Below are 27,798 nucleotides of genomic sequence, written 5' to 3' on the forward strand. Positions count from 1 at the left end.
AGGATTTAATTACCTTGATCAGGGGTTCCCAACCCCCCCCTTAACAAGAGGCCTAGGCAAGGCACTGATTATGAATATTCAGATCAGGTTTCCATTTCTTCTGATTCCTCTTCTGATCAGGAATTTTCTATTCCACCCTATGAGGATTCTGCTGCAGAGGAATCCATCCCATCCTACATCTCCTCGTGAGGATTACTCTTTTGGAGAGACTTTGCATACTTTAAGGGAACATTTTCACTGGGAGAGTCAAGACTTCTCTGAATCAAAAAAGTGACTTGGGGATTTCCTTCTTCTTCCTCAGCATAGGCCTTTGGCAATACCTCCTGTATTAGATATTGATGATGTGTTTTCGGAATCAAGCATGGCTTCTGATTCCCTACCTCCGGCTCCTAGTAAGTCAGACAGATATTACAGGATTCCTGACTCCCACAAATTTCTATTCAAAAATCCTGCTGCTGATCCTGAGACTATTTCACAGGGTCCCAAGGGTGTAAAGGCCTGTACAGCCAAAAATCTTACCTCCTCTGATAGAGATTCCAGGGCGCTGGATAGATGGGGAAAGAAGGTTTATACGTCTGCAACCTTGGCAATTAGGGCCTTAAACTGCCAGTTTCATATGCTTAAATGTCAACAGCATGTTATGGGCTTACTGAAACAGAAAATTATGTTGATTTCTGATTGTGTGGAAAATAAAGAGTTACAGGAATTATTGCATTCAGTAGAATAAGTTGTTGAGCATACTTTACAATGTGGTTTTGATTCCTTGGAAGCCTCTTGTAGGGCCGCCGTTACTGGATCTGTGATTAGAAGGCATGCCTGGCTCAAGGAGCAACATCTGCCTGATCATGTTAAAGCTAAATTGTTGGATGCCCCCTTGCAGCATGATACTCTGTTTGGTAGTAAGGCAGAAGAGGTTTTAAAGTAAATGGAAGATAAAGCTAAATCTATGCAAACTGTAAAAGATTTCTTGCAAGTGCAGCCACCCAGGTTCAATAGGCACTGGCCTACTAAAAATTGGTCCTTTCCTGTGTCCAACAGAGCCACTCAGGCAAATCCATGCACTCAAAAGGCTCCAGATACCAATCACAGGGTTCTTACAGGTCAAAGCAATGGGGTGCCTCCACCTCCAAATCTGGAGGAAACAAAGCACAACCCTACAGTAAACAGTCTCAATGACTTCCCTCTACCTTCACCAAGCACTTATCTTTTGGCAGCCCCCTTGGGGGGAAAACTAGCACTTCATGTTAATTACCCAGGACAAGTGGATATTAAACATAGTATCCCAGGTGTACAGATTTCATTTCCATACTTTGCCAATTCCAAATGGTTGGCCAGATCTGCCACAAAATCAGTGGGCAGAGGCTCAGAAACAAGTTATGTCCCTCGTGGCTATGGGGGCTATTCAACCAGTACCAGAAAATGAAGAAGGACAATGTTTTTATTCAAGACTTTTCCTGGTACCCAGAAAAGACTAGGCCTGGTGTCCAATACTGGACTTCGATTTTGAACACGTTCCTGGACATTCCAAAATTCACAATGCTGACTTTACAACAGCTACTGCCTATGCTAGGCAAGAACGCTTGGTTAGTGACTCTAGACTTAAAAGAGGCATACTTGCATATCCCAATAAGGTAATCATGCAGAAGATACCTCTGCTTCAAGGCAGGTTTTTTGCTTTACCAATTCTCTGCACTGCCCTTTGGCTTATCTACTGCGCCTAGGGTCTTTACAAAGTGCCTGGCACCAGTAATTGCTTTCTGCAGATAAAGAAGCATACACATTTATCCTTATCTGAACGACTCTCTCATTCAAGCAGAGGACAAGGACACTCTTCTTCAACATCTGGCATTTGTAAAAAGGCTTCTAACATGCCTAGGGTACACAATACTCGAAAAGAAATCCCAACTGGTACCCTCTCAAATAATTACATTCCTGGGTGCAAGCTTGAACACAACTGCCCAGATGGCTTACCTTACGCCAGACAAACGAAGGCAACCGACAACATACTTCAAACAAATGGCAACAAAAACCTAGTTGTCTGCAAGACAAATTCTGCAGGCTTTGGGTTCATGGCATCCTGCATTCTACTAATTCCATATGCGAGACTGCATATGAGGAAACTACAATGGTACCTAAAAAATTTATGGAGTCAACATTGTCGCAGTCTGGAAACAATGATTCCTCTCATTCCCTGCCTACAACAGGAGTTTATTTGGTGGGCAGAGACATGTCACCAAAACCAGGGACTGTCATTCACTCTACCCCCTGCCACCCAAACCCTAACTACAGACGCATCAGACTATGCGTGGGGGGCCCACTTGGCGGGAAGATGCATTCAGGGCAAATGGAGCCCAAAACAAACACATCTGCACGTCAACCAGAAAGAGATGCTAGCTGTTCAGAATGCTGTGACAGCCTTCAAGGACTTACTTCATCCAGGATAACTACTGATAAAGACGGACAACACCACGGTCATGTGGTACATAAGCAGGGGGGTACACATTCCTACCCCCTTTGCAGACTAGCCATGGCATTGTGGAACACAGCTTTGACTTACCAAATACATCTTCCAGCTCAGTTCTTGCCAGGAAAGCAAAATACTCTGGCAGATGAACTAAGCAGAAATCTTATGGACCTGCACGAATGGAAACTGGATCCACAAATCTTCAGCATGTTAACATAGAAATGGGGGAGCCTAGACAGAGATCTATTTGCCTCTCCCCAAAATTGTCAGCTGGACAAATTCTGCACAAGAACTTATCACAAGAAAGCATGGAAAGTGGATGCCCTATCCTTCAGTTGGAAAAACCTTATCAGTCTGTGCCTTTCACCCTCTGCCTCTTCTCTCCAAGGTCTTACTAAAAGTCAGACAGGAAAAACCAAAGATGATCCTAGTTGCTCCGGAGTGGCCTTGCCAGCATTGGTACCCAATTCTTAGGAATATGTCTCAACTTCCTCCTTGATACTTGCCTCATATACCTCATCTACTGTCTCAGCAGAGCAATCAAATTCTGCAGACTCCGCTCCAAACTCTGAACCTTGCAGCATGGCTGATCGTTTAATTATTCAAACACCTCTCTGTAAATTTGTGATTCATGTCATTTTGGAAGCCAGAAGGCCTAGTACTAGAAAATCTTATGCTGATAAATGGAAGACATTCTGTGCTTGGAAACAAGCACAAGGAACATACACAGCAAAGCCCAATATTCCTCAGATTTTACAATATTTGACTGAGATACTTGACAAGGGCCTATCTTTTTCTTCAATAAAAATACATGCCTCTGCCATATCAGCTCATTACAACACAGAGCCTCCCCTCTTTTCTCATCCTCTGCTTAAACAGTATCTTAGAGGGGTCAAAAATTTAAGGCCTCCCAGAAGATCACCATCTCCTGCATGGGACCTCAGCTTTGTGCTAGAAAAACTCACACTGCCTCCTTTTGATCCAGCAGCTACTGCGGATATAAAATTTCTATCTTGGAAAACAGCTTTCCTCTTGGCAGTCACTTCAACAAGAAGGGTTTCAGAACTACAGGCTCTCATGGCTCTGGAGCCTTTTTATTACATTTTACCTGGACAGGGTGCCCCTCAGGACTAATCCTTCTTTTATGCCTAAGGTGGTATCCAGTGTGGCGCTCAACCAGACAATTTACCTGCCAACATTTTACCCAAATCCGCAGAACAAGAGGGAGCGGATTCTGCATTCATTGGATGTACACAGACAACTAAAATTCTACTTAAACAGGACCAAGTCTCTAAGAAAGTCTGAGCAACTACTGGTAGCATTTGCTGCAGGGTCAGAAGGGAAAGCTATATCAAAGCGGACTATTTCTCAGTGGATAAGCCACTGCATTCGTTTCTGCTACTTGCACCATGGTAAACCTGTGCCCAATGGGATCAGGTCACATTCCACCAGGGCTGCCTCTACCTCAGCAGCTTTTCTCAGAGGGGTTCCAACCAAAGACATTATAGAGGCTGCTACTTGGAGCTCTGTTCAGACCTTCACAAAGCATTATCATTTGCCTCTCTTCTCCAAATCCAGGGCAGGCTTTGCCACTGCAGTTCTGCAGGGCCTTATAGCTGCTCCTAATGCTATTTAGTTCCATCCTCCCATCCATAGCTTTGGGATTCTACCCAAATGTTACGACTGCAACAGTGAAGCACGAAGAACATAGTACAGTTGTGTACACTTACCATAAATGTAGATGTTTGAGTGTATTCACTGTTGCAGTCCGGGTTACCCACCCACCATCCCCCATTCTATACCTTTTCACTATACTCAAAAGCCTTGGTGGTGTATTTGTTTTTTAGTTGAAGGTAAAAGTTTATGTTGTTAAAAGTGCATTTACATATTTACAGTTTATTTCTATATATATTTTTGCTCCCCATTTGGGGGGCACCTGACATCTGGGGCAAGAAAAACTGAATAAAATGGCCCAGAAAAACTGAATAAAATGGTGTCGGCTGCATGTTTTATACCCTGATGACCTGACGTCATGGAAGAGGAGACAGCAACCGATGCAGGAACCAAGACTTTGTTATTCAGGCCGACTGAGGGCAACCTGCCAGCAAATGTAATGACTGCAACAGTAACATCTACATTTATGGTAAGTGTACACAACTGTACTTTTTATACCCCTGATGACCTGATGTCATGGAAGAAGGGACAGCAACCGACGCAGGACCTAAGACTTTTTTTAATCAGGCTGACTGAGGGCTACTGCAAGCAGATTACCCATATGTAATGACTGCCAACAGTGAATGCACGCGAAGATCTACATTTATGGTAAGTGTACACAACTGTACTTTCTGGTGGCTTGTTTATGTACTGCAGTTTAATCTGAACAAGTTGTTCCAAACAATTGTAACATAGACCTTTGTTTGGGGATTAAACCCTGGATCCCCTGCATTCTGTGCAGATGTTCATCATGTTTCACTGTTGCAGTCATTACATTTGGGTAATCTGCTGGCAGGTTGCCCTCATTCAGCCTGATTAACAAAGTCTTGGGTCCTGCGTCAGTTGCTGTCCCTTTTTCCATGACGTCAGGTCATCAGGGGTATAAAACATGCAGCAGACACCATTACATCAGTCTTTCTTGCCGAGCGGTGCCCGAAGCAGAAGCAGTTCGCAAGTGCCGGTCGGCCGACTCCTGAAATGTTCATTTTCAAGTTTCAGAACCAAAATCTTAAACTTAAAGCTAATTACCCCGTTGGGGAAACTTTTTCCTGCTCCTTAGCGATGTCAGTAAAAGTTAATAATCGCATTACTTGTGGGAAGCAAGTACCTCATAAGGATTTTCATTTGTACTGTATTTCTTGCCTAGGCCCTGACCACGACGTACCTTGCTGTCGGTTTTTTGCTTTATTTAATCGGCGCACTATCCGTCGTTGGTACATTTTTGCTTCAAAATATTTCGGTTCTCGCTTTAATTATCCAGAAATGACGTCAGTTAGCCATCCGACTACCGGAATACCGAAAAAATGCAAAGAAAGAGACAGGCCGTTGAGGTCCAAAACTGCCGACGACGCTTATCCTAAGCCAGTCGCCAGTTCACCGGTACTCAGTGGGGCGCTTTTGCAGCCCTTGATACCTGCTACTTCTGATTCGCAGGCCTCTACTGAGACCTATATGGGGGTCTGGTATGCCGCGAGATGCGTCACATATGGAACCCGTGGATGTCTCTACCTTGGATGGGTCCGGAGCCACTGAGCAGGCACCGGCTTCTGAGGGTGTATTCAGGCCAACAGACTTGCATATTAAACACTCCAACTTCAGTGCTAAGGCCTAAATCTCTATCTATGTCTAAAACATCGACGTCCAGGCCACATGTTCAGGCCCCTATGCCTAAAAAACAAATGATCAAAATGGCTGAAGATTTAATTACTCTAACCAGGGGTAGTCAACCCCCTCCCCCCTTCCAAGAGGCCTAGGATTGAGTTTGACCATGAATCTTCTGAACAGGACTCTGTTTCTTCTGACTCTTCTAATGATCTGGTCCATACCTACTTATGAGGACTCTGCTGTAGAGGATTCCATTCCTTCTGCTTCTCCGCCTGAAGATTTCTCTTTTGGGGAAACTTTACATACCTTAAGGGAGCATTTCCACTGGGAAAGTCAGGCTTTCTCTGAATCCAAAAAGAGGCTTAGGGATTTCCTTCTTCCTCAGCATAGGCCTTTGGCTATAACTCCTTTTCTAGATATTGTTGTTGATGTTTTTTCGGAATCCAGTATGGCCCCTGATTTCCTTGCCTCCAGCCCCTAGCAAACCAGACAGGTACTACAGGGTTCCTGAGTCCCACAAATTCCTTTTCAGAAGTCCTGTTGTGAACCCTGAAATTATTTCTCAGGGCCCAAGGGCATTAAGGCGTCTACTGCTAAAAATCCCACCCCTTCTGATAGACACTCCAGGGCGCTGGATAGATGGGGTAAAAAGGTTTATACTTCTGTAACCTTAGCAATCAGGGCTTTAAATGCTAAAATAATCAACAGCATATCATGGGACTGCTTAAACAGAAAATGATGTTGATTTCTGACTGTGTGGAGAATAAAGATTTGCAGGATTTATTGCATTCAGCTGAACAAGTTGGCAAACATATTTTGCAATGTGGTTTTGATTCCTTAGAGGCCTCTTGTAGGGCTGCTGTTACTGGTCTGTGCTTAGAAGGCATGCGCTTAAGGCGCAATCTCTGCCTGATCATGTTAAAGCAAAACTCTTGGATGCTCCTTTACAGCAGGACCGCTTATTTGGCAGTAAGGCTGAAGAAGTTCTAAAAAAGATGGAAGATAAAGCTAAATCTATGCAAACTGTGAAAGATTTCTTACAAATGCAACCTCTTAGATTTAGTAGGCATTGGCCTACTAAGAACTGGTCCTTTCCAGCTCCTTCCAGAGCCACTACGGCCAAACCCAGGCATTCCAAAACCACCAGGTTTCAGTCCCAAGGGACTTTCAGAACTAAACAATGGGGTGCTTCCACTTCCAAACCTGGAAACAACAAGGCACCACCCTATGGTAAACAGTCTCAATGACTTCCCTTTGAAATTACCAAGCACTTACCTCAGAGCCGCCCCCTTGGGGGGAAAACTGTCTCTTCATTCAAGAAACTGGCAACTTATAACCCAGGGCAAATGGGTTTTAAATGTAGTGTCCCAGGGATACAGATTTCATTTCCACACGCTGCCAACTCCAAACGGGTGGCCAGACCTGTCCCCGAATCAGTGGGCAGAGGCTCAGAAACAAGTACTTTCCCTCCTAGACATGGGGGCTATTCAACTAGTACCAGAAGAGGAAAAGGGACAAGGGTTCTATTCCAGACTTTTCCTGGTACCCAGAAAAGACAAATCATGGCGTTAAATTCTGGACCTGTCTACTCTAAACACCTTTCTGGACATTCCAAAATTCAAGATGCTGACTCTTCACCAGTTAGTTCCTATGCTAGGCAAGGATGCCTGGTTGGCAACTCCCGACTTAAAAGAGGCTTACCTGCATATCCCAATCAGGGAATCTTGCAGAAGATTCCTACGCTTCAAAGCAGGCTGCATGCATTATCAGTTCTCTGCACTGTCCTTTGGCTTGTCTACTGCACCCAGGGTATTCACAAATTGCCTGGCTCCAGTAATTGCATTTTGCAGGCAAAGAAATATTCAAATATATCCATACCTGGACGATTGTCTAATTCAGGCAGAAAACCAGGTCCTTCTTTTACAACATCTGGCGTTTGTAAAAAGACTTATATTCTGTCTAGGGTACACCATAAACGAAAAGAAATCTCAGCTGGTACCCTCTCAAAAAATTACATTCGTGGGTGCAAGCTTGAACGCAACTGCCCAGATGGCTTTCCTTACGCCAGAAAAGCTAATTAATTTGGTGACTTACTTCAAACAGGCAGCCATAAAAACCCTGCTATCTGCAAGGCAAATGCTGCAAGCCTTGGGGTTCATGGCCTCATGCATTCTTCTAATTCCATATGCAAGACTGCATATGAGGAAACTTATGGAGTCCACATTGTCAGTCTGGAAACAATGATTCCTATCATACCTTGCCTGCGCCTATGCTTCCTATGGTGGGCAGAGGCCTGCCACCAAAACAAGGGACTGCCATTCACACCACCCCCTGCCACCCAAACCCTAACTACAGACACATCAGACTATGCATGGGGGGGCTCATCTGACAGGGAAGTGCATTCAGGGCAAATGGAGCCCAAATCAAATGCACCTTCATATCAATCAAAAAGAAATGCTAGCTGTACAGAATGCACTGACAGCCTTCAAGGACTACCATCATCCAGGACAGTTACTGATAAAGACAGACAACACCACGGTTATGTGGTACATAAACGAGCAGGGGGGTACACATTCCTACCCCCTCTGCAGACTAGCCATGGCATAGTGGAACACGGCCTTGAGCTACCAAGTACAATTACAAGCTCAGTTCCTTCCCGGAAAGCTAATGTTCTGGCAGACGAACTAAGCAGAAATCTCTCACGAATGGAAACTGGAACCATAGATTTTCAACATGTTGACACGCAAATGGGGGAGCCCAGACATAGATCTTTTTGCCTCACCCCAGAACTACCAGTTGGACACATTTTGCACAAGAACTCATCAAAAAAGCCTGGAAAGTGAATGCTCTGTCCTTCAGCTGGAAAAACCTGGAAAGTGGATGCTCTGTCCTTCAGCTGGAAAAACCTGGAAAGTGGATGCTTTGTCCTTCAGCTGGAAAAACCTATCAGTCTATGCCTTTCCCCCTCTGCTTTTGCTCTCCAAAGTTCTAAAAGTCAAACAGGACAAACCAAAAATTATTTTGATTGCTCCAGACTGGCCTCGCCAACACTGGTACCCACTCCTGCGCAGTGTGTGTCACATTTCTCCATGGCACCTGCCTCAGACACCTTCCTTACTGTCTCAGCAGGAGAACCAAATTCTGCACCCTCAGCTCCAAACATTGAATCTTGCAGCTTGGCTAATCACTTAAATTCACCCTTAACATCCCTCAGCAAACATGTGATGGATGTCATTTTGGAGGCGAGAAGACCTAGTACTAGAAAATCTTATGCTGACAAATAGAAAAGATTCTGTGCCTGGAATCAGTCTCAAGGAATGAGCACAGTAGTGCCCAATTTACCTCAGATTTTGCAATACTTAACTGAGGTGCTTCATAAGGGCCTGTCTTTTTCTTCCATAAAAATCCATGCTTCAGCCATTTCAGCTCATTACAACACAGACCCCCCCTCTTTTCTCTCATCCTCTTCTAAAGCAGTATCTCAGAGGGGTCAAGTTGAGACCACCCAGGAGAGCTCCATCCCCTGCCTGGGACCTTAACTTTGTATTGGAGAAACTCACTCTTACCTCCTTTCGAGCCAGCTGCAACTGCAGACTTAAAATTTCTTTCCTGGAAAACTGCCTTTCTTTTAGCAATCACTTCAGCTAGAAGGATATCTGAATTACAGGCCCTTATGGCAGTGGAGCCTTTCATCATCTTTCATGCGGACAGGGCCAATCCATCATTCATGCCCAAGGTGGTATCCAGTGTGGCTCTTAATCAGTCCATTCATTTGCCAACTTTCTTTTCCAATCCACAGAACAAGGGAGAGCAGATTCTGCATTCATTGGATGTACACAGACAACTTCGATTCTATTTGAACAGGACTAAATCTCGAAGAAAATCTGAACAACTACTGGTAGCATTTGCTGCTGGGGCAGAGGGGAAGGTTATTTCAAAGCAAATCATTTCTAAATGGATAAGCCATTGTATTCATTTCTGTTATAAGCACCATGGAAAACCTATCCCCCATGGGATCAGATCTCATTCCACCAGGGCTGCATCTACTTCAGCAGCCTTTCTCAGAAGTGTTCCTACCAGGGATATTCTAGAAGCTGCTACCTAGAGTTCAGTTCATACTTTCACCAAGCATTATCACTTACCAATTTTCTCTAAATCCTGAGCTGGCTTTGCCACTGCTATTTTGCAGGGCCTTATAGCTGGTCCTAATGCTGTATAAATCCATCCTCCCAACCTTAGCTTTGGGAATCTACCCAAATGTAAAGACTGCAACAGTGAAACACGAACAGAGTACAGTTGTGTACACTTAACATAAATGTAGATGTTCGAGTGTATTCACTGTTGCAGTCCTGGTTACCCTTCCTCCAGCCCCCTGTTTTTCTTTTACTATACCTCTTCTTTATTTTATTATGCTTAAAAGCCTTTTTGGTTTATTTGCTTTCATTTGGAGGTATATTTTTGTGTATCTTATTTTATATATGTGTATATATATATATATATATATATATATATATATATAATTTTGCTTCCCATTTGGGGAGCACCTGACATCTGAGGCAAGAAAAACTGATGTAATGGCGTCCGCTGCATGTTTTATACCCCTGATGATCTGACGTCATGGAAAAAGGGTCAGCAACCGACGCAGGACCCAAGACTTTGTTAATCAGGATGACTGAGGGCAGCCTGCCAGCAGATTACCCAAATGTAATGACTGCAACAGTGAATACACTCTAACATCTACATTTATGGTAAGTGTACACAACTGTACTTTTCCACTGCCATTGGACCAACAAAGAATCTCTGGACATTTAAGTAGTTAAGTTTCCCTCTAAAGTTTTTCCTTTTATCTGGGAACCACCATGAAGGTGATTTTGAACACACAAGTATGCAAATGCAGTACAAACCATGAATCTTTTAGTGTTAACAACTCAACAGGTACTAGTAACTAGAAAGTAGTTTCAGAATCCCCCACCTAAAATAAGAGAAAGCTGCTGCATAGGCTCTGGAGTTTGGAAAATTATACAGTGAGCAAGTATAATCTCCCATCTGTTCAGGAGGTAAAACTTGGTTTACCTCACCAGCTATAGCGATGCTGAAGCATGTGTAAATGCAAATGTTCTTCATGTTTCACTGTTGCAGTCATCACACTTGGGTTATCTGCCTGCAGGTACCCCTCAGTCGGCCAGAATACCAGAGTCTTCGGATTTCTGAGTCGGATGCTGTCGCCTCTTCCATGATGTCAGGGGTATAAAACATGCAGCCGACGTCATTATATCCGCTTTTCTTGCCGCGTGGGAGCCCGAAGCAGAAGCAGTTCGCAAGTGCCGGTCAGCCGCTAACTGAAATTTTCGTTTTTCGAGTTTCAAGCCTGAAGTCTTCTAAAGCCAAGTACCCGTTTGGGGATCCTTTTTTCTAGCTCTAACCGTTGTCAGGAAAAAGTTAACAATTGTCTTGCCTGTGGAAAGCAAATACCTCACAGAGATTTTCATTCTTACTGCGTCACCTGTTTAGGCCCAGACCACAACTTTCCTCACTGTCAGTTTTGTGCCTTGTTCAATGCCCGAACTATTCGTCGTCAGGCTATCTTTGTCGCTAAATTCTCTTGCTCTCATTCTCTGTATTCTGAAATGGCTTCATTAAGCCATCCGACTACCGATCTTTCGAAAAAAACGTTAGGATAAAGACGAGACAAATCGCATAGGTCCAAAACTGCCAATGACGCTTCTGTTAAGCTAGTCGCCAGTCCGCCGGTACTCAGTGAGGCACTTTCACAGCCCCTGATAGCATCTTCTACAGATTCACAGGCCTCTACTGAGACCCATGCTGTGAGATGCTTCTTCGACTATGGAATCTGCGGATGTCTCTACCTTGTATGGGTCCGGAGCCGCTGTGCAGGCACCGTCTTCTGAGGGTGTATTCAGACCTTCCGATGTTCATATTAAACAGACTACTTTGTTTTTGACTAAAATGTCCGAATTTCTCAGGCCCAGAGTTCGCATTACGCCATGGAAACAGACGACCAAAGCGCATTCTCAAGCTCCCATGCCTCAGAAACAAATGCTTAGAATGGCTGAAGATCTTATGACTTAATTAGGGGAAGCCAGCATTCCTCCTCTAAAAGACAAAGAATTGATTTTCCTTCTGATTCTACATTGATGACTGATCCCTCTGATTGCTAGGACATACCCTTATCCACCTGTGAGGATTCAGATGCAGAGGATGTTCTTCGTGTTTCACTGTTGCAGTCATTACATTTGGGTAATCTGCTGGCAGGTTGCCCTCAGTCGGCCTGAATTCCAAAATCTTGGGTCCTGCGTTGGTTGCTGTCTTCTCTTCCATGACGTCAGGTCGTCAGGGGTATAAAACATGCAGCCGACGCCATTTTCTTTAGTCTTGGTGACCGAAGCAGAAGCATTTCGCAAGTGCCTGTCAGCCGACTACTGAAATATTCGAGTTTGAGTTTCAGAACCGAAGTCTTCATTAAAGCTAAGTACCCCATTGGGGAAACTTTTTTCTTGCTTTTTACCGATGTCAGAAAAAGTAAATAATTGTATTACTTGTGGGAAGCAAATACCTCATAAGGATTTCCATTTATACTGTATTCCTTGCCTAGGCCCTGATCACAACATGCCTGGCTGTCGATTTTGTGCTAGATTTAACCAATGCACTATTAAGCGTCGGTATATTTTTGCATCAAATTATTTTGGAAAAAGATTTAACTACCCAGAAATGTCGTCAGATAGCAATCCAACTACGGAGCATATAAAAAAAGCAAAGAAATGGACAGAGAAAGGCAGTCTAGGTCCAAAACCGATGACGAAGCTTCTAAGCCAGTCACCGGTTCGCCGGTAGTCAATGAGGCACTTTCGCAGCCCCTGATACCCAATACGTTCGAGTCGTAGGCCTCTACCGACACCCATGTGGAGTCTGGCATGCCGCAAGATACTGCTATACTGGTATTGGACCGACGAATGTATCTCCCTCGGATGGGTCCGGAGCCGCTGAGCAGGCACCGGCTTCTGAGGGTGTATTCAGACATCAACATTTGTATATCAAACAGACGACAGCTGCAAAACCAAAGACAAAAGCAACTTCTGTAACTAAGAAACCGACGCATGAGCCACGTGCACAGGCCTCTATGCCTAAAAAACAGATTATCAAAATGGCTGAAGACCTTATTACCTTGATCAGGGGTACCCATCCCCCCTCCAGATAAGAGGTCTAGGCAAGACACTGATTATGAATCTTCAGATCCGGTTTCTGTCTTCTGATTCCTCTTCTGATCAGGAATTATCTATACCTCCCTATGAGAATTCTGATGCTGAGGAGTCTATTCCATCTGCATCTCCTCCTGAAGATTATTCATTTGGAGAACCTTGCATACTTTGAGGGAGCATTTTCACTGGGAGAGTCAAGACTTCTCAGAATCAAAAAAGAGGCTCAGGGATTTCCTTCTTCCTCAGCACAAGTCTTTAGCCATTCCCCCTGTTTTAGACATTGTGGATGATGTGTTTTCGGAGTCAGGCTTGACCCCTGACTCCTTACCTCCGGCTTCCTAGTAAGCCTGACAGATATTACAGGGTCCCTGATTCTCATAAATTTTTTATTTAGAAACCCTGCTGCTGCTCCTGAAACTATTTCACAGGGTCCAAAGGGAGTTAAGGCCTCAATAGCAAAAAATCCTACACCCTCTGACAGAGATTCAAGGGCACTAGACAGATGGGGAAAAAAGGTTTATACATCTGCAACCTTGGCAATCAGGGCCTTAAACTGTCAATTTCATATGCTTAAGTACTAACAACATGTTATGGGATTGCTGAAACAGAAAATTATGTTGATTTCAGAATGTGCAGAAAATAAAGAATTGCAGGAATTATCGCATGCAGCTGAACAAGTTGGAAAGCATACTTTGCAATGTGGTTTTGATTCCTTAGAGGCCTTCTGCAGGGCAGCAGTTACTGGGTCTGTAATTAGGAGGGATGCCTGGTTAAAGGAACAAAATTTGCCTGATCATGTTGAAGCTAAATTGCTAGATGCACCTTTGCAGACATGATTCTCTGCTTGGTATTAAGGCAGAAGAGGTTTTAAAGAAAATGGAAGACAAAGCTAAGTCTATGCAAACTACTAAAGACTTCTTACAAGTGCAGCCACCAAGATTCAGTAGACACTGGCCTACAAAAAATTGGTCCTTTCCTGTCTCACACAGAGCTCAAAGGGGCAAATCCAGACGCCCTAAGGGTCCCAGATATCAGGCGCAAGATTCATACAGGTCAAAGCAATGGGGCGCTTCCACCTCCAAATCTGGAGGAGATAAAGTGCAAACCTACAGAAAGCAATCCCAATGACTTCCCTCTGCCTACATCAAGCACTTATCTTTTGGCAGCACCCATAGGGGAGAAATTAGCACTTTTTGCTCAAAACTGGCAGTTAATAACACAGGACAAGTGGGTACTAAACATCGTATCACAGGGATACAGATTCCATTTCCACACTCTGCCAATGGCAAATGGTTGGCCAAATCTGCCAAAAAATCAATGGGCAGAGGCACAGAAACAGGTGATGTCCCTCATGGATATGGGGCCATTCAGACAGTACCAGAACAGGAATAAGGACAAGGTTTTTACTCAAGACTGTTCTGTTCTTGATACCCAGAAAGGACAAGGCCTGGCAGCCAATACTGGATTTATCAATTTTGAACACGTACCTGGATATTCCAAAATTAAAAATTCAGACTTTACAGCAGCTTCTGCCCATGCTGGGCAAGAATGCTTGGCTGGTGACTTTAGACCTAAAAGAGGCATACCTGCATGTCCCAATAAGACAATCATGCAGAAAATACCTCAGATTCAAGGCTGGCTTAATGCATTACCAATTCTCTGCACTGCCCTTTGGCTTATCTACTGCGCCCAGGGTCTTTACAAAGTGCCTGGCACCAGTAATTGCATTTTGCAGGCAAAGAAGTATACAAATATACCCGTACTTGGACGACTGTCTCATTCAAGCAGAGAACAAGGACACTCTTCTTCGACACCTGGCGTTTGTGAAAAGGCTTCTAATATGCCTAGTGTACACAATACTCGAAAAGAAATCACAACTGGTACCCTCTCAAAAGATAACTTTCCTGGGTGCAAGCTTGGATACAACTGCCCAGATGGCTTACCTCACGCCAGACAAGCAAAGGCAACTGACTACTTACTTCAGACTGATGGCAGCAAAAACCCAGTCTTCTGCAAGACAAATTCTGCAGGCTCTTGGCTTCATGGCATCGTGCATCCTACTATTTCCATATGCAAGACTGCACATGAGGAAACTTCAGTGGTACCTAAAAAGTTTATGGAGTCAACATTCACACAGTCTGGGAACAATGATTCCTCTCATTCCCTGCCTGCAACAGGAGTTTCTATAGTGGGCAAAGGCATGTCACCAAAACATGGGACTGCCCTTCACTCTACCCCCTGCCAGCCAAACCTTAACAGACTCATCAGATTATGCCTGGGGGGCACACATGGCAGGAAGATGCACTCAGGGCTGATGGGCACCAAAATAAATGCATCTACATATCAACCAGAAAGAGATGCTAGCTGTTCAAAATGCCCTAACAGCCTTCAAGGACTTACTTCATCCAGGCTAACTACTGATAAAGACGGACAACACCACAGTCATGTGGTATATAAACAAGCAAGGGGGCACACACTCATACCCCCTTTGCAGATTAGCCATGGCACTGTGGGACACAGCTTTGACCTACCAAATACATCTTCAAGCTCAATTCCTGCCAGGAAAACAAAACACTCTGTCAGATGATTTAAGCAGAAACCTTATGGATCCTCACGGATGGAAACTAAATCCACAAGTCTTCAGCATGATAACAGAGAAATGGGGGTGCTCAGTCATAGGATCTATTTGCTTCTCCTCAAAATTATCAATTGAAAAGATAATGCACAAGAACTTATCACAGACAAGCATGGAAAGTGGACGCTCTATCCTTCAGTTGGAAAAACCTATCTGTTTACGCCTTTCCTCCTCTGCCTCTTCTACCCAAGGTCCTCCTAAAAGTCAGACAAGAGAAGCCAAAGATGATATTAATTGCCCCGGGCTGGCCCCGCCAATACTGGTACCCAATCCTAAGGAGCATGTCTCAATACCCAGCTTGGACCTTGCCTCAAAGACCACAACTACTGTCCCAGCAAAACAATCAGATCCTGCACAATCAACTACAGACTCTGAACCTGTCAGCATGGCTAATCATGTAGTCATACAAACAACACCTCACAGGAAAGCTGTGATGGATGTCATTTTGGAAGCCAGAAGGCCTAGTACTTGAAAATCTTATGCTGACAAATGGAAGAGATTCTGTGGTTGGAATCCAGCTCAAGGAACTGATGCAGCAGAACCAAATATTCCTCAGATATTACAATACTTAACTGAGATGCTTGACAAAGGCCTATCTTTCTCATCAATCAAAATCCATGCCTCTGCCATTTCGGCTCATTACAATACAGAGCCGCCAATCTTTTCTCATCCTTTACTAAAGCAGTATCTTAGAGGAGCCAAATATTTAAGGCCTCCTAGATCATCAGCATTACCTGCATGGGACCTCAATTATGTGTTAGAAAAGCTCACCCTGCCTCCATATGAACCAGCTGCTACCGCTGATCTAAAGTTCTTATGGGAAAACAGCTCTGCTACTAGCAATTACTTCAGCAAGAAGAGTTTCAGAGCTACAAGCCCTCATGGCTGTAAGAGCATTTTATCATATTTTACCCAGAGAGGGTGTCTCTGAGGACAAATCTTACTTTTATGCCTAAGGTGGTTTCCAGTGTGGCTCTTAACCAAACAATTCATCTGCCAACTTTTTATCCAAATCCACAGAACAAGGGTGAGAGAATTCTGCATTCCTTGGACGTACACAGACAGCTAAGATTCTACTTGAGCAGGACTAAAACTGTAAGAAAAACTGAGCAATTACTAGTGTCATATGCTGCAGGATCAGAAGGAAAGGCTGTTTCAAAGCAGACAATTTCAAAGTGGATAAGCCACTGCATCCGTTTCTGCTACGTACACCATGGTAAACCTGTGCCCAAGGGCATTAGGTCTCATTCCACTGGAGCTGTAGCTACTTCAGCAGCCTTTCTCAGAGGAGTACCAACCAAAGACATTCTAGAGACTGCTACTTGGAGTTCTGTTCACACCTTTACAAAACATTACCATTTGCCTCTCTACTCTAAGTCCAGGGCAGGCTTTGCCACTGCAGTGCTGCAGGGCCTTATAGCCGCACCTAATGCTGTTTAGCTCCAGTTTCCCAACCATAGCTTTGGGATTCTACCCAAATGTAATGACTGCAACAGTGAAACACGAAGAACATAGTACAGTTGTGTACAGTTACCATAAATGTAGATGTTCGAGTGTATTCACTGTTGCAGTCCAGGTTACCCTCCCGCCATCCCCCTGTCATTCTGAAATTTATCTTTCCTTCTCCATCCTCTACAACCTATGTGGTGTATTTGCTTGTAGATGAAGGTAAAGTTTATATTGTTGCATGTATATAATTTTGCTACCTTTTTGGGGGCACCTGACATCGGGGGCAAGAAAAACTAAAGAAAATGGTGTCGGCTGCATGTTTTATAACCCTGACGACCTGACATCATGGAAGAGAAGACAGCAACTGAAGCAGGACCCAAGACTTTGGAATTCAGGCCTTCTGAGGGCAACCTGCCAGCAGAATTACCCAAATGTAATGACTGCAACAGTGAATACACTCGAACATCTACGTTTATGGTAAGTGTACACAACTGTACTATTCCATTCCCTCTGCCTCCCCTCCTGAGGACTTTTCTTTCGGTGAAACTTTGCATACCCTAAGAGAGCATTTCCGCTGGGAATGCCAGGATTACCCTCAGTCCAAAAAGAGACTCAGAGAATTTTTAGTCTTGCCTCAGCACAGGATATTGTAGATGATGTCTTCATGATATCAAGTCTTAGCCCTGATACTTTACCTCCAGCTCCTAGAAAGCCTGACAGGTTAAAAATATTACTGCGGATCCAGAGTCCATTTCCCAGGGACCTAAAGGTATTAAGGCTTCTACAGCCAAAAACCCTTCCCCTTCGGACAGGGATTCTAGGGCTTTAGACAGATTGGGTAAGAAGGTATATACCTCTGCAACTCTTGCCATCAGGACTTTAAATTGCCAGTTTCACATGTTGAAGTACCAGCAGCATATTATGGAACTAATTGAACAAAAAAATGTTGTTGATTCCTGGCTGTGCAGAAAATAAATATTTACAAGACTTAATGCATTCTGCAAACCAAGTTGGCAAGCCTACTTTGCAGTGTAGTTTTGGTGCCTTAGAAGCATCTTGCAAGACTGCTGTCACTGGCTCTCTTCTGAGAGGGCATGCTTGGCTAAAGGAACAAATCTTGCCAGACCATGTCAAAGCAAAATTACTAGATGCTCCATTAAACCAAGAATGTTTGGCACAAAAGCGGAAGAAGTTCTTAAAAAGATGGAGGAAAAAGCTAAATCTGTACAAACTGTTAAAGATTTCTTACATGTACAGCCACCTAGATTCAGTAGGCATTGGCCTTCAGAAAACTGGTCCTTTCCGGTCCCTCCTAGGCCTTCTCAGTCCAAACCTAGGGGCAACAGACCACAAAGACTTCAGTCTCCGGGTATGCACAGATCTAAACAATGGAGTGCTCCCACCTCAAAAACAGGGAGTGGTAAGCCACCCCCTTATGGAGAAAGTTCACAATGACCTTTCCTTCATCCTTCCCAGCCATGCCCAAGTACTTGCACCTCTAGGAGGAAAACTCGTCCTGCATGCAAAAAACTGGGAATACATTACCCAGGACCAATGGGTCTTAAACATTGTATCCCAGGGATACAGATTCCACTTCCACTCACTGCCAACCCCAAGCAGATTGCCAGAATTTCCTCCAAATCAGTGGGCAGAGGCCCAAAAGCAAGTACTTTTTCTTCTTAGTATCAGGGCTATTCAACCTGCTCCAACAGAGCAAAGGGGACAGGGTTTCTACTCCAGACTGTTTCTGGTGCCCAGAAAAGAGAACTCTTGGCGCCCTATCCTGGATCTGTCAATTCTCAACACCTTCCTGGTGGTACCAAAGTTCAAAATGCTTGGAGTATAACAGCTGCTTCCTATGCTAGCCAAGGACTCCTGGCTGGTCACCCTCGACAGGTTCATAGGTAGGTACTAGGCTATCTGCCCGAAGGCATTTATAAGCATAGCTGGAATGTGTTGGCTTTTGTCGCCCCCTTAGATTAGTTCCCTTTGCCTCTGTCCAGCAGAGCCATTGACGTGATCCTTGGGGTAAACATTCTGTTTCCCATCCACTCGTCAAGGTTTCTCTTGAAGAGGGTTAGTGAGGAGCTCTGCCTAATGTAGATTGGAATCTTGTTCCAGAGCATAGGAAGTCTCTGGGACAGGAATCTATCCCTCCAGCACATCCTAAGAAGTTTATCTGCACATCCTCATAAGGGAATCTTGCAGGAAATATCTATGTTTCAGGGCAGGCTTCATGCACTATCAGTTCTCTGCACTTCCCTTTGGGTTACCTACTGCACCCAGGGTATTCACAAAGTGCCTGGCTCCAGCCATTGCATACTGCAGGCAGCGAAACATTCAAATTTACCCATACTTGGATGATTGCCTTATTCAGGCGGACAGTCAGGAACTGCCACTTCAGCACCTGACAGTTGTAAAGAGACTCCTAACTTCTCTGGGCTATACCATCAACGAAAAGAAAAGCACATCTGGTACCCGGACAAAAAATTATATTCCTGGGAGCAAGCTTGAACACAACATCCCAGATGGCATTCCTCACTCCAGAAAAGCAGGTTTATTTGACAAATTACTTCAAACTACTGGCTACCCAAACTCTGCTATCTGCAAGAAAAATACTGCAAGCCCTAGGGTTCATGGCCTCATGCGTTCTCCTAATTCCATATGCAAGACTGCATATGAGGAAACTTCAGTGGTACTTAAAAAGTCTCTGGTGTCAACATTCTCAGGACCTGGAAACAGTGATTCCTGTCATTCCTTGCCTAAGGATGGAGTTCCTTTGGTGGGCAGAGGCCTGCAACCACAACAAGGGACTCCCTTTCACTCAACCCCCTGCCACCCAAACCCTAACAGACTCATCAGACTATGCATGGGGGGCTCACATGGCAGGCAAATGCATTCAAGGCAAATGGAGCCCAGGACAAATGCACCTGCATATCAATCAAAAAGACATGTTGGCTTTACAGAATGCACTGACAGCCTTCAAATACCTTATCCTTCCAGGACAACTCTTGATAAAGACAGACAACACCACAGTCATGTGGTACATAAACAAGCAGGGCAAAACTCATTCCTACCCACTCTGCAGGTTAGCCATGGATCTGTGAAACACAGCATTGAGCAACCAAGTGCACCTGGAAGCTCAATTCCTACCAGGCAAACAAAATTCACTGGCAGACGACTTAAGCAGAAATCTAATGGACCCACACAAGTGGAAAGTGGAACCCAACTCATTCAAGCTTTTAATCCAGAGATGGGGGACACCAGAGGTGGACCTCTTCGATTCCCCCTAAAACCATCAATTGAGCAAATTTTGCACCAGACATCCCCACAGCCAAGCTTGGAAAGTGGATGCCCTATCCTTTACATGAGAAAACCTCTTAGTCTATGCCTTTCCCCTTCTGCCCCTCCTCTCTAAAGTACTACTCAAGATCAAACAGGACTAGCCAAGGACAATCCTTATTGCACCAGACTGACCATGCCAGCACTGGTACCCAGTTTTATGCAGTCTGACAACAGTGCCACCCTGGCACCTGCATCGGACCCCCTCTCTGCTGTCCCAGCAGGAGGGCCAGATTTTGCATCCTCAGCTGCAAACCTTGAACTTACCAGCCTGGCTTATTCCCTGAATTCATCACCAGCAATCCTCAGCAAACAGGTGCTGGATGTCATCTTTGAGGCCAGGAGGCTAGTACTAGGAAATCCTGTTCAGAAAAGTGGAAAAGATACTGTTCTTGGAGCCAGTCTCAGGGAAAGGACACAGCCGTTCCCACCTTACCTCAAATCCTAGATTGTCTAGCAGAGCTGCTCCACAAAGGCCTATCCTTTTCATCAATTAAGATTCATGCCCCTGCCATCTCAGCTCATTAGAACATTGAGCCACCCCTCTTCTGTCACCCTCTGGTCAAACGGTTCCTGAGAGGAGCTAACAATTTGAGACCCCCGAGGAGAGCTCTCACTCCTGCCTGCACCCTTAACTTTGTACTAGAGAAGCTCACGCTTCCCCCTTTTGAGCCTGCGGCTACAACAGAGTTAAAATTCCTCTCTTGGAAAACAGCCTTATTTCTAGCCATCACTTCAGCAAGAAGAGTGTCCGAGTTACAGGCCCTTATGACTGTGGAACCCTTCATTATCTTCCATGCAGACAGGTTTCCCTCAGGATTAACCCATAATTTATGCCCAAGGTGGTATCCAGTGAGGGTTTAAACCAATCCATCCATTTTACCAACCTTTTTTCCTAATCCTCAGAATAAAGGGGAAAGGATCCTGCACTCCTTGGACGTGCACAGACAGCTTAGGTTCTACCTTAACAGGACTAAACCTTTCAGAAAATCTGACCAGCTGCTAGTCAACTTTGCTACAGGGGCAGAGGGCAAAGCCATTTCAAAGCAAACCATCTCCAAATTGATCGCAGACTGCATCCATTTCTGCTATAAGCAGCATGGAAAACCTACCCCACAAGGGATTAGAACCATTCCACTAGGGCTACCTCAACCTCTACAGCATTTCTCAGGGGACCCCTTACCAGGGACATCCTGAAGCTGCAACCTAGAGTTCAGTACACACCTTCACCAAGCATTACCACTTACCTATCTTTCCTAAATCCAGAGCTGGATTTGCTACAGTCTTACAAGGCCTGCTAGCCAGCCCTAATACTTCTCGACTGCCTCCACCCTTCCTCAGCTTTGGGAATCAACCTAAGTGTGATGACTGCAACAGTGAAACACGGAGAACATAGTACAGTTGTGTACACCTACCATAAATGTAGATGTTTGATTGTATTCACTGTTGCAGTCCTGATTACCCTTCCTCCAGCCCCCTGACTTTTTTCTATACTTTCTGCCTAGCCTCTTTTTTGGCCATATCTCATGGCAATGGTATTTACTTTTTACTGGAGGTGTTCCACACCATGTAATTGCTTCTTATTTTGGGGGCTTCTGACATCTGATGTAATGGCATCGGCTGCATGTTTTATACCCCTGACTTCATGGAAGAGGCGACAGCATCTGACGCAGAAATCCCAAGACTCTGGTATTTGGGCCGACTGAGGGCTACCTGCAGGCAGATGACCCAACTGTGATGACTGCAATAGTGAATACACTCTAACATCTGCATTTATGGTAAGGTTACACAACTATACTTTCTTGAACAGATTCGTATTTATGGCTCTCCTTTGTTTGACAGCTACATGGTAAAGCTGATTCAGCACTTCTTTCTGTGTTCTTGGGTTGTTTTCATCTTGCATGTTAAAACTATATTTCAGTTTGCTTTCTCACGCCATTCTTAAGCTGGCATCTGCTGCACAAGAGTATTGTATGCATCAGGACATGTGTTGTAATGCTAATGCACAGTGTATGTGTAGGCCTTCCCAGCTGATTTTTACAGAGAAGAGTTAGAATGGAAACAGAGTGTTTATTCCATTCCCTGGTAAGGCAAGATGTTTCTTGTAAAGTATTTACTTTATATAAAAACAATACAATTTGACAGGGTAATGGGCTTTATATGAATTACCCACATTATGCCATAGTGTATTACTTATTTGTGGAACTCTGCATATTGTAATGCTGCCAAACAAATGGACTAGCCTGGGGTTAGTTAATTGAATTAGTTTTAGTCTTTAACCTAGTAATTTAATTCATTTTATTCTTTAACCTAGTAATTTTAGTGGATTATGTCTGGTAATTTAGTGCAGAAAGTTAAAGCTACAAGCTGTTAACAAGCTTCATCCTGTAGTCCTGGGTTTGTTTGCCTTATTCTGTATTTACCTACTTTGTGACTTGTGTTTCTGGGTTGACTTTGTGTTGAGATGCTTGCTCCAAGTGGAGCTACATAGTTAACAAGGAACAGAATAAACACTGAAGTCCTTGTACGCCCATTTCAGGAGTAATCCTTTATTGGTGCGTATGATGGATAATTTAAAAGAACCCGTTTGCCAGACTAGCAAATTTTTGGATGATAACTTGAGTACTTGGAGCAGAACCCGTGCAGACATAGAAAAAAAACATGAAAAATGTGCACACTCCACACCGTAACAAGATGTCAAGCTAGAACATTACACTTTTAAACAGTGAGGCAGAAATACAGGATTGGGTGTCTCATTGCTTTTAATATGTCCCATATTTGTATATATAATTTGCTTGTGAGAAATACACGTAAAATGCTTGTGAAAAAGTGTGTTACTGGAGCTGTGTGCATGATTTGCAAAATATGTATACATTTTGGGCTTAATAATTTTTTAGTTGTTTGTGTTCGTGATTTTGCAAACTGCTTTTTCCCTTGATCCTTTTGGACACAGCATAAGATCAAGTTATCCTTATGTATGTTTTTCATGCATTTTTAACTGGTAAATATTTAGAGAAGTAGTTTGCATTAAATGTACTTATAGCATTTTAAACTTTTGGTGTTTTTGGATGCTTTTGGCAATGTGCAATAAAGCTACGTGACTCTAAAAATTAAACCAGTAGATTTAGGTGAAGTAAAATTCTCTTTTCAAATATGACTGCTTTTTACCATTGGTTTTTCACATGCTGGACTGGATTAATGTGTGGCACAATTTAAGCACTTTGCAAACTGCCAGTGATGGGGTGGATAAGGAATGCCTTGGTTTCAGTAGTTTGAAAGGACTGTTTGCTGAAAGGCACTTGAACTATGGACTTCATTTGGGTCACACTTCTTAGAACCCAAGTGCTTTTGTTTATTTTTTAAGGGTGACTATATTTCTTATACAAATTACTTGCTTTAATTTACTTTTGTGGTAGTTTCAACTGCTATATTCACATCTCACTTGTAAAGTAGAAATGATTCTTGGCATGCCTTTGCCACACTCCTAACTATAAAGTGTCATGCTGCTGATTTTTTTTTTCTTGACTGAATGTATATCTTACTGTTTTCTGTATTAGTGGGTACAGATGTTCCCCTAAGGTCTTGAGTTTTTTTTTCTCCTGAGAATGCTTTATCTGATTATCACGTGATGTCTTCTGTGTAGAGCAGTTCCTGTTTTGACCTTATTATCCTTGACAGTTCAACACTTTTCAATCATTGTCCATTTCTCCTACATCAAGGTGAAGATGTGCAAAAGGTTTTGGATAGATGGAAGGAGTACAAGATGGGTGTTCCAACATACGGTGCAATCATTCTTGATGAGGCATTTAAATACGTAAGAATTCAAGATTATTTTATGCAGTTTATTGTATCAAATTTTAATATCCTGCATAGAGCAGTAATTTAATAAATGGCTAAATAGTGTTTATATTCTTGATATCTAGAGATATGGTAGTGAATTTCTGAAGCTTTGATTTTGTAATAGTCTTGATTTGTTTGTACTCTTTCTTAAAGTAAATCATGACTGAACTGTAAACAACATATTTTTGTATAGTAAACTCTCTCTTATAATTAGTGTGTGATTCATCAGTGACTGAAATCAAGAGGCATTACAGAGCTGGTTGCTTGGGTGGTACTATTAACATGTTGGGATAAACAAAAAGCTGATCTTCCGAGTTATGATTTTGCTTGTAATTCTTTAAGGTGGTTCCATGCCAGAAAAGGTCAGTAAGGCCAAATGAAGTCAGTATTTGCTAATACTGAAGTTGTGAAGATGCTTTTAGTCTTAGTAGCAGATTGAGCATTTTTACTTAACTATTCAGCGTTAATTTGTTTCTTTCTTTTTGTAATGCTGGTGGTTATGGCAGAGTAATCGCAAAGAGCTTTCCCTTATTACAGTCCTGCTGAGTACTTGATCTGCCTCCTTGGATTGTCACCCTCATCATTGTCTAGAACTGTGCTTGTCCCATGGCTCAGTAATTCAGGTATGATGGTAAGGTACAATGTGCAAGCAGCACTGAAGTTGTTGAATAGGCTCAGTCATTATTCTCGCCTAAGCTGAATTTTCATCTCCCTCAGGTTTTTTTTGCTCCATGTCTGACAGTCACGCCTTTTCCTATTGGGACTCAGCCCATTTGTTCCCTTGTAGTAGGGGAATAAGTGAGCAAGAGCTATCTGGAGTGTTCCTTATACAAGCAGTTGTAGAAGTTTGCTTTTGGCTAAGCCGGCATTCCAGCAGTGAGGATGTTTGCATGCCATAACCCTATACTCAGAGCAGGGGTTACCTGCATCGCAATGGGGACCCACTTCCCCTTGAGAGTGTTTATTTCCATTCTCTCACTAATGAAGACCACCACTGGGAGGTGGCTTGGTGAGATAAAGTTGTGTTCCCAGGACATGCATCACTACACCATCCCGCCTCTAAACAACTGTAGATGTGTGTGTCTGTGTCTCCTCCACCACCTCGCAAGGATAAGCATGCCCATCCTCCCCTACTAACTCTGTCAAGTGCCCAAGTCACTAATTGAGCTCTGGTCTTTTGGAACATAGTTGCAACTTAAAAGCTGTGTTTGCACTAGTATCTGTCCAGGTTATGTTGCATTGCTTGCCTTGCCCTTTCCCAGAAGGGAGAGGATTTTTTACTTGATTTTCTACCACTGGAGGTTATTGATCGTCTGATGGGTATAGAGAGCAGTCATTTATAATACATTCAGTATTTCACTTCACAGCTGGTACTTTTGTGACTGTTGGTATTGCCTATTTATCATTTTTATTGGTAATTTAACAAGTTAGTTTTTAACTGTATTGATTTTTGTGTACCTGGCACTTTAATGTTGCTTCTCCGTCATTGTTAGTAGCTCTCTGTAATGTGAAGGGTGGAGATTAATTTGAGGTGGTAGAGACTTTTGTAAGAATCTGTTTCCAGTTTGGGCTGGTTGCAGAGTTTGTAGTTTATGGAGTTCTGAACGCTTTTTGCATTTTTATTTCCATCCGTGTGATTGCGTAAAGCAGCTCATCTACTATGGAAGTTCAGCCTTCGTTAACTGATAGGACATGGGTGCTCTGCATAGTATGTAAAATTTTCCTGGGTAAATTTTTTTGCCTCCTCCTTGCCATGATACTCTGTCCACCATTTGCAATTTCTTCTTGCTGTAGGAGATGTTTGATTCTGGTGGTCTTAGGCTACTTGGTTTATTTTTAGTCAAAAATGTTTTATCCCCAAATTGTGGTTTCCATGTTATGAGTATAGGTCAGTGACCTTCTTTGCTATTATTGTTTCCTCCTCCTCCTACCTCTCATTTTGCAGCAGTTTGCCTTGCCCGTCTCCTTTCCCTGGGGCCTGTGCCCCTCACGGAGGTTTTTTGTTGCTGCTGTGGCTAATTTTAGCTTTTTGGATTACTTTCTTTTATTATCTTGTGCCATTAAGAACATTCAAGACCTGAGCCTGTCTTTTTTTGTTTGCACATTTGAGCCTGTCTGTTTTTACTGAATTTGAGTATCTCTTGACCTTGAAATTTGCTGTTTTGCAGCTAATTTGGTAGCTTAATCATTCCAGTTTGAGGGACCTTCAAGACTTGCAATTAAAGATGATTCAGCTTTTGTGTTTGAACCCTGCTCCCTGCACACACCTGACACTGTGCTGGGCATGGATGTGCAATGGGTTGACAGTGAAGGTTGTCCCACTGCCTCCAAAAGAGGCAAGGGACATTCCCATCAAGTAGATTGTCCCTTCCCGAGACGCACAAGTGGTGGTTTTCCTGGCTTCCACCAGAGAAATTGTGTAGATGCCATTTGTCCTTAAGTGTGCGGAGCTCTTCTAGCCTCATGAGAGAGAGGTGAGTGAGCTACACCCCTTCACTCTCCCTGCCTGTCTCCTCCTCTGCTGGGGCCAAAAATTGATGCCTGGTTGCCTGGGTCACAGTAAGGGCCCCGTCTCTCTCTGGTGAACAAAGTGGGTTCTACTTTTCCGCTGACAGCCAGTTTGTGGTTTCTTTCCAGGAACTCTGTTGGCACTGCAAGTGTCAAGTGGGTAAACTCATGCATCTTAAACACTGGATCCTTTCCCAAGGTGTTCAACATTACCACACTTGGTGCATGATTGCTTGGGTGACAGTGACTGTCTAGTCAGACCCCTTCATTGGATTATTTAATCTGATTATTAGCTCTACTTTCTGATGAGTCATTGTCTGGTAGGCAAGTATGCCTGATATTGGCTGAGTCAGCCCTGGGGAATCTTGGGTAGGAAGGACCTCATTCCCTGGTTTTAGGAGTGCTTGCCATTCTTCCTATTGCTGTCAGCTTCCTATCCCTTTATGGGATAGAGTATGGCTCTGACACCCTTATGTGGAGAAAAGCCTTAGGAAGAGTTTCCTTTATCCTCTCTTTGGAAAGCCAGATCAGATACTATATCAAATGACCATCAACACCTCAAAGATTTTCTATATTCCAGTGTCTGGACAGTCACTCAGTGGAGGCTTTCACCTTTCAATCATTTTTCTCATTGGAAGACTTGAAATAGTAGGCATATATTCCTATTCTTCCCTAGTGGATGAACCTAACTTTGATTAGTGATTGCAGCTAGTGCATCAGAGGAGTATGCGCATCCCCCTCCTGGATCTTGTGTCCCTTTCACCCTCAAGTGGCGGATGTCTAACTTACTCTAGCTATTCTGTGTAGATTTCATTTCCATATCACAATGAGACATCAGGGGACTCATTACTACTGTTTGGCCACTTGCCCATTTGGCCAGGTTGTGCTTTGCCTCCATCTCCACTTCAAGGGCTCTAAGCAAGTATTAGGCCAGCTGCCCTTGCGGGCTATGTTAAGCCTAGCCAGTATCCCTTTTGGTACTTGAATTAACCTATCCCATTTGATTGGCCTCACCTGTCCCATGG

General features: G+C 43.6%; 1 protein-coding gene across 1 annotated transcript in view; it reads left to right on the forward strand.

Moving 5' to 3' along the window:
- Nucleotides 1-27,798, forward strand: part of DCP2 (decapping mRNA 2) — a gene marked incomplete in the record, with an annotated part of 579,459 nt that overhangs the window by 228,110 nt on the left and 323,551 nt on the right. The window contains 1 exon segment of the mRNA XM_044064209.1: nucleotides 24,112-24,239. Coding sequence (XP_043920144.1) covers nucleotides 24,112-24,239 — 128 coding nt within the window.

The sequence above is a fragment of the Protopterus annectens genome, chromosome 2.part2 (assembly GCF_019279795.1).
Source record: "Protopterus annectens isolate FY-2018-M chromosome 2.part2, PAN1.0, whole genome shotgun sequence".
Classification (NCBI taxonomy): Eukaryota; Metazoa; Chordata; order Ceratodontiformes; family Protopteridae; genus Protopterus; species Protopterus annectens.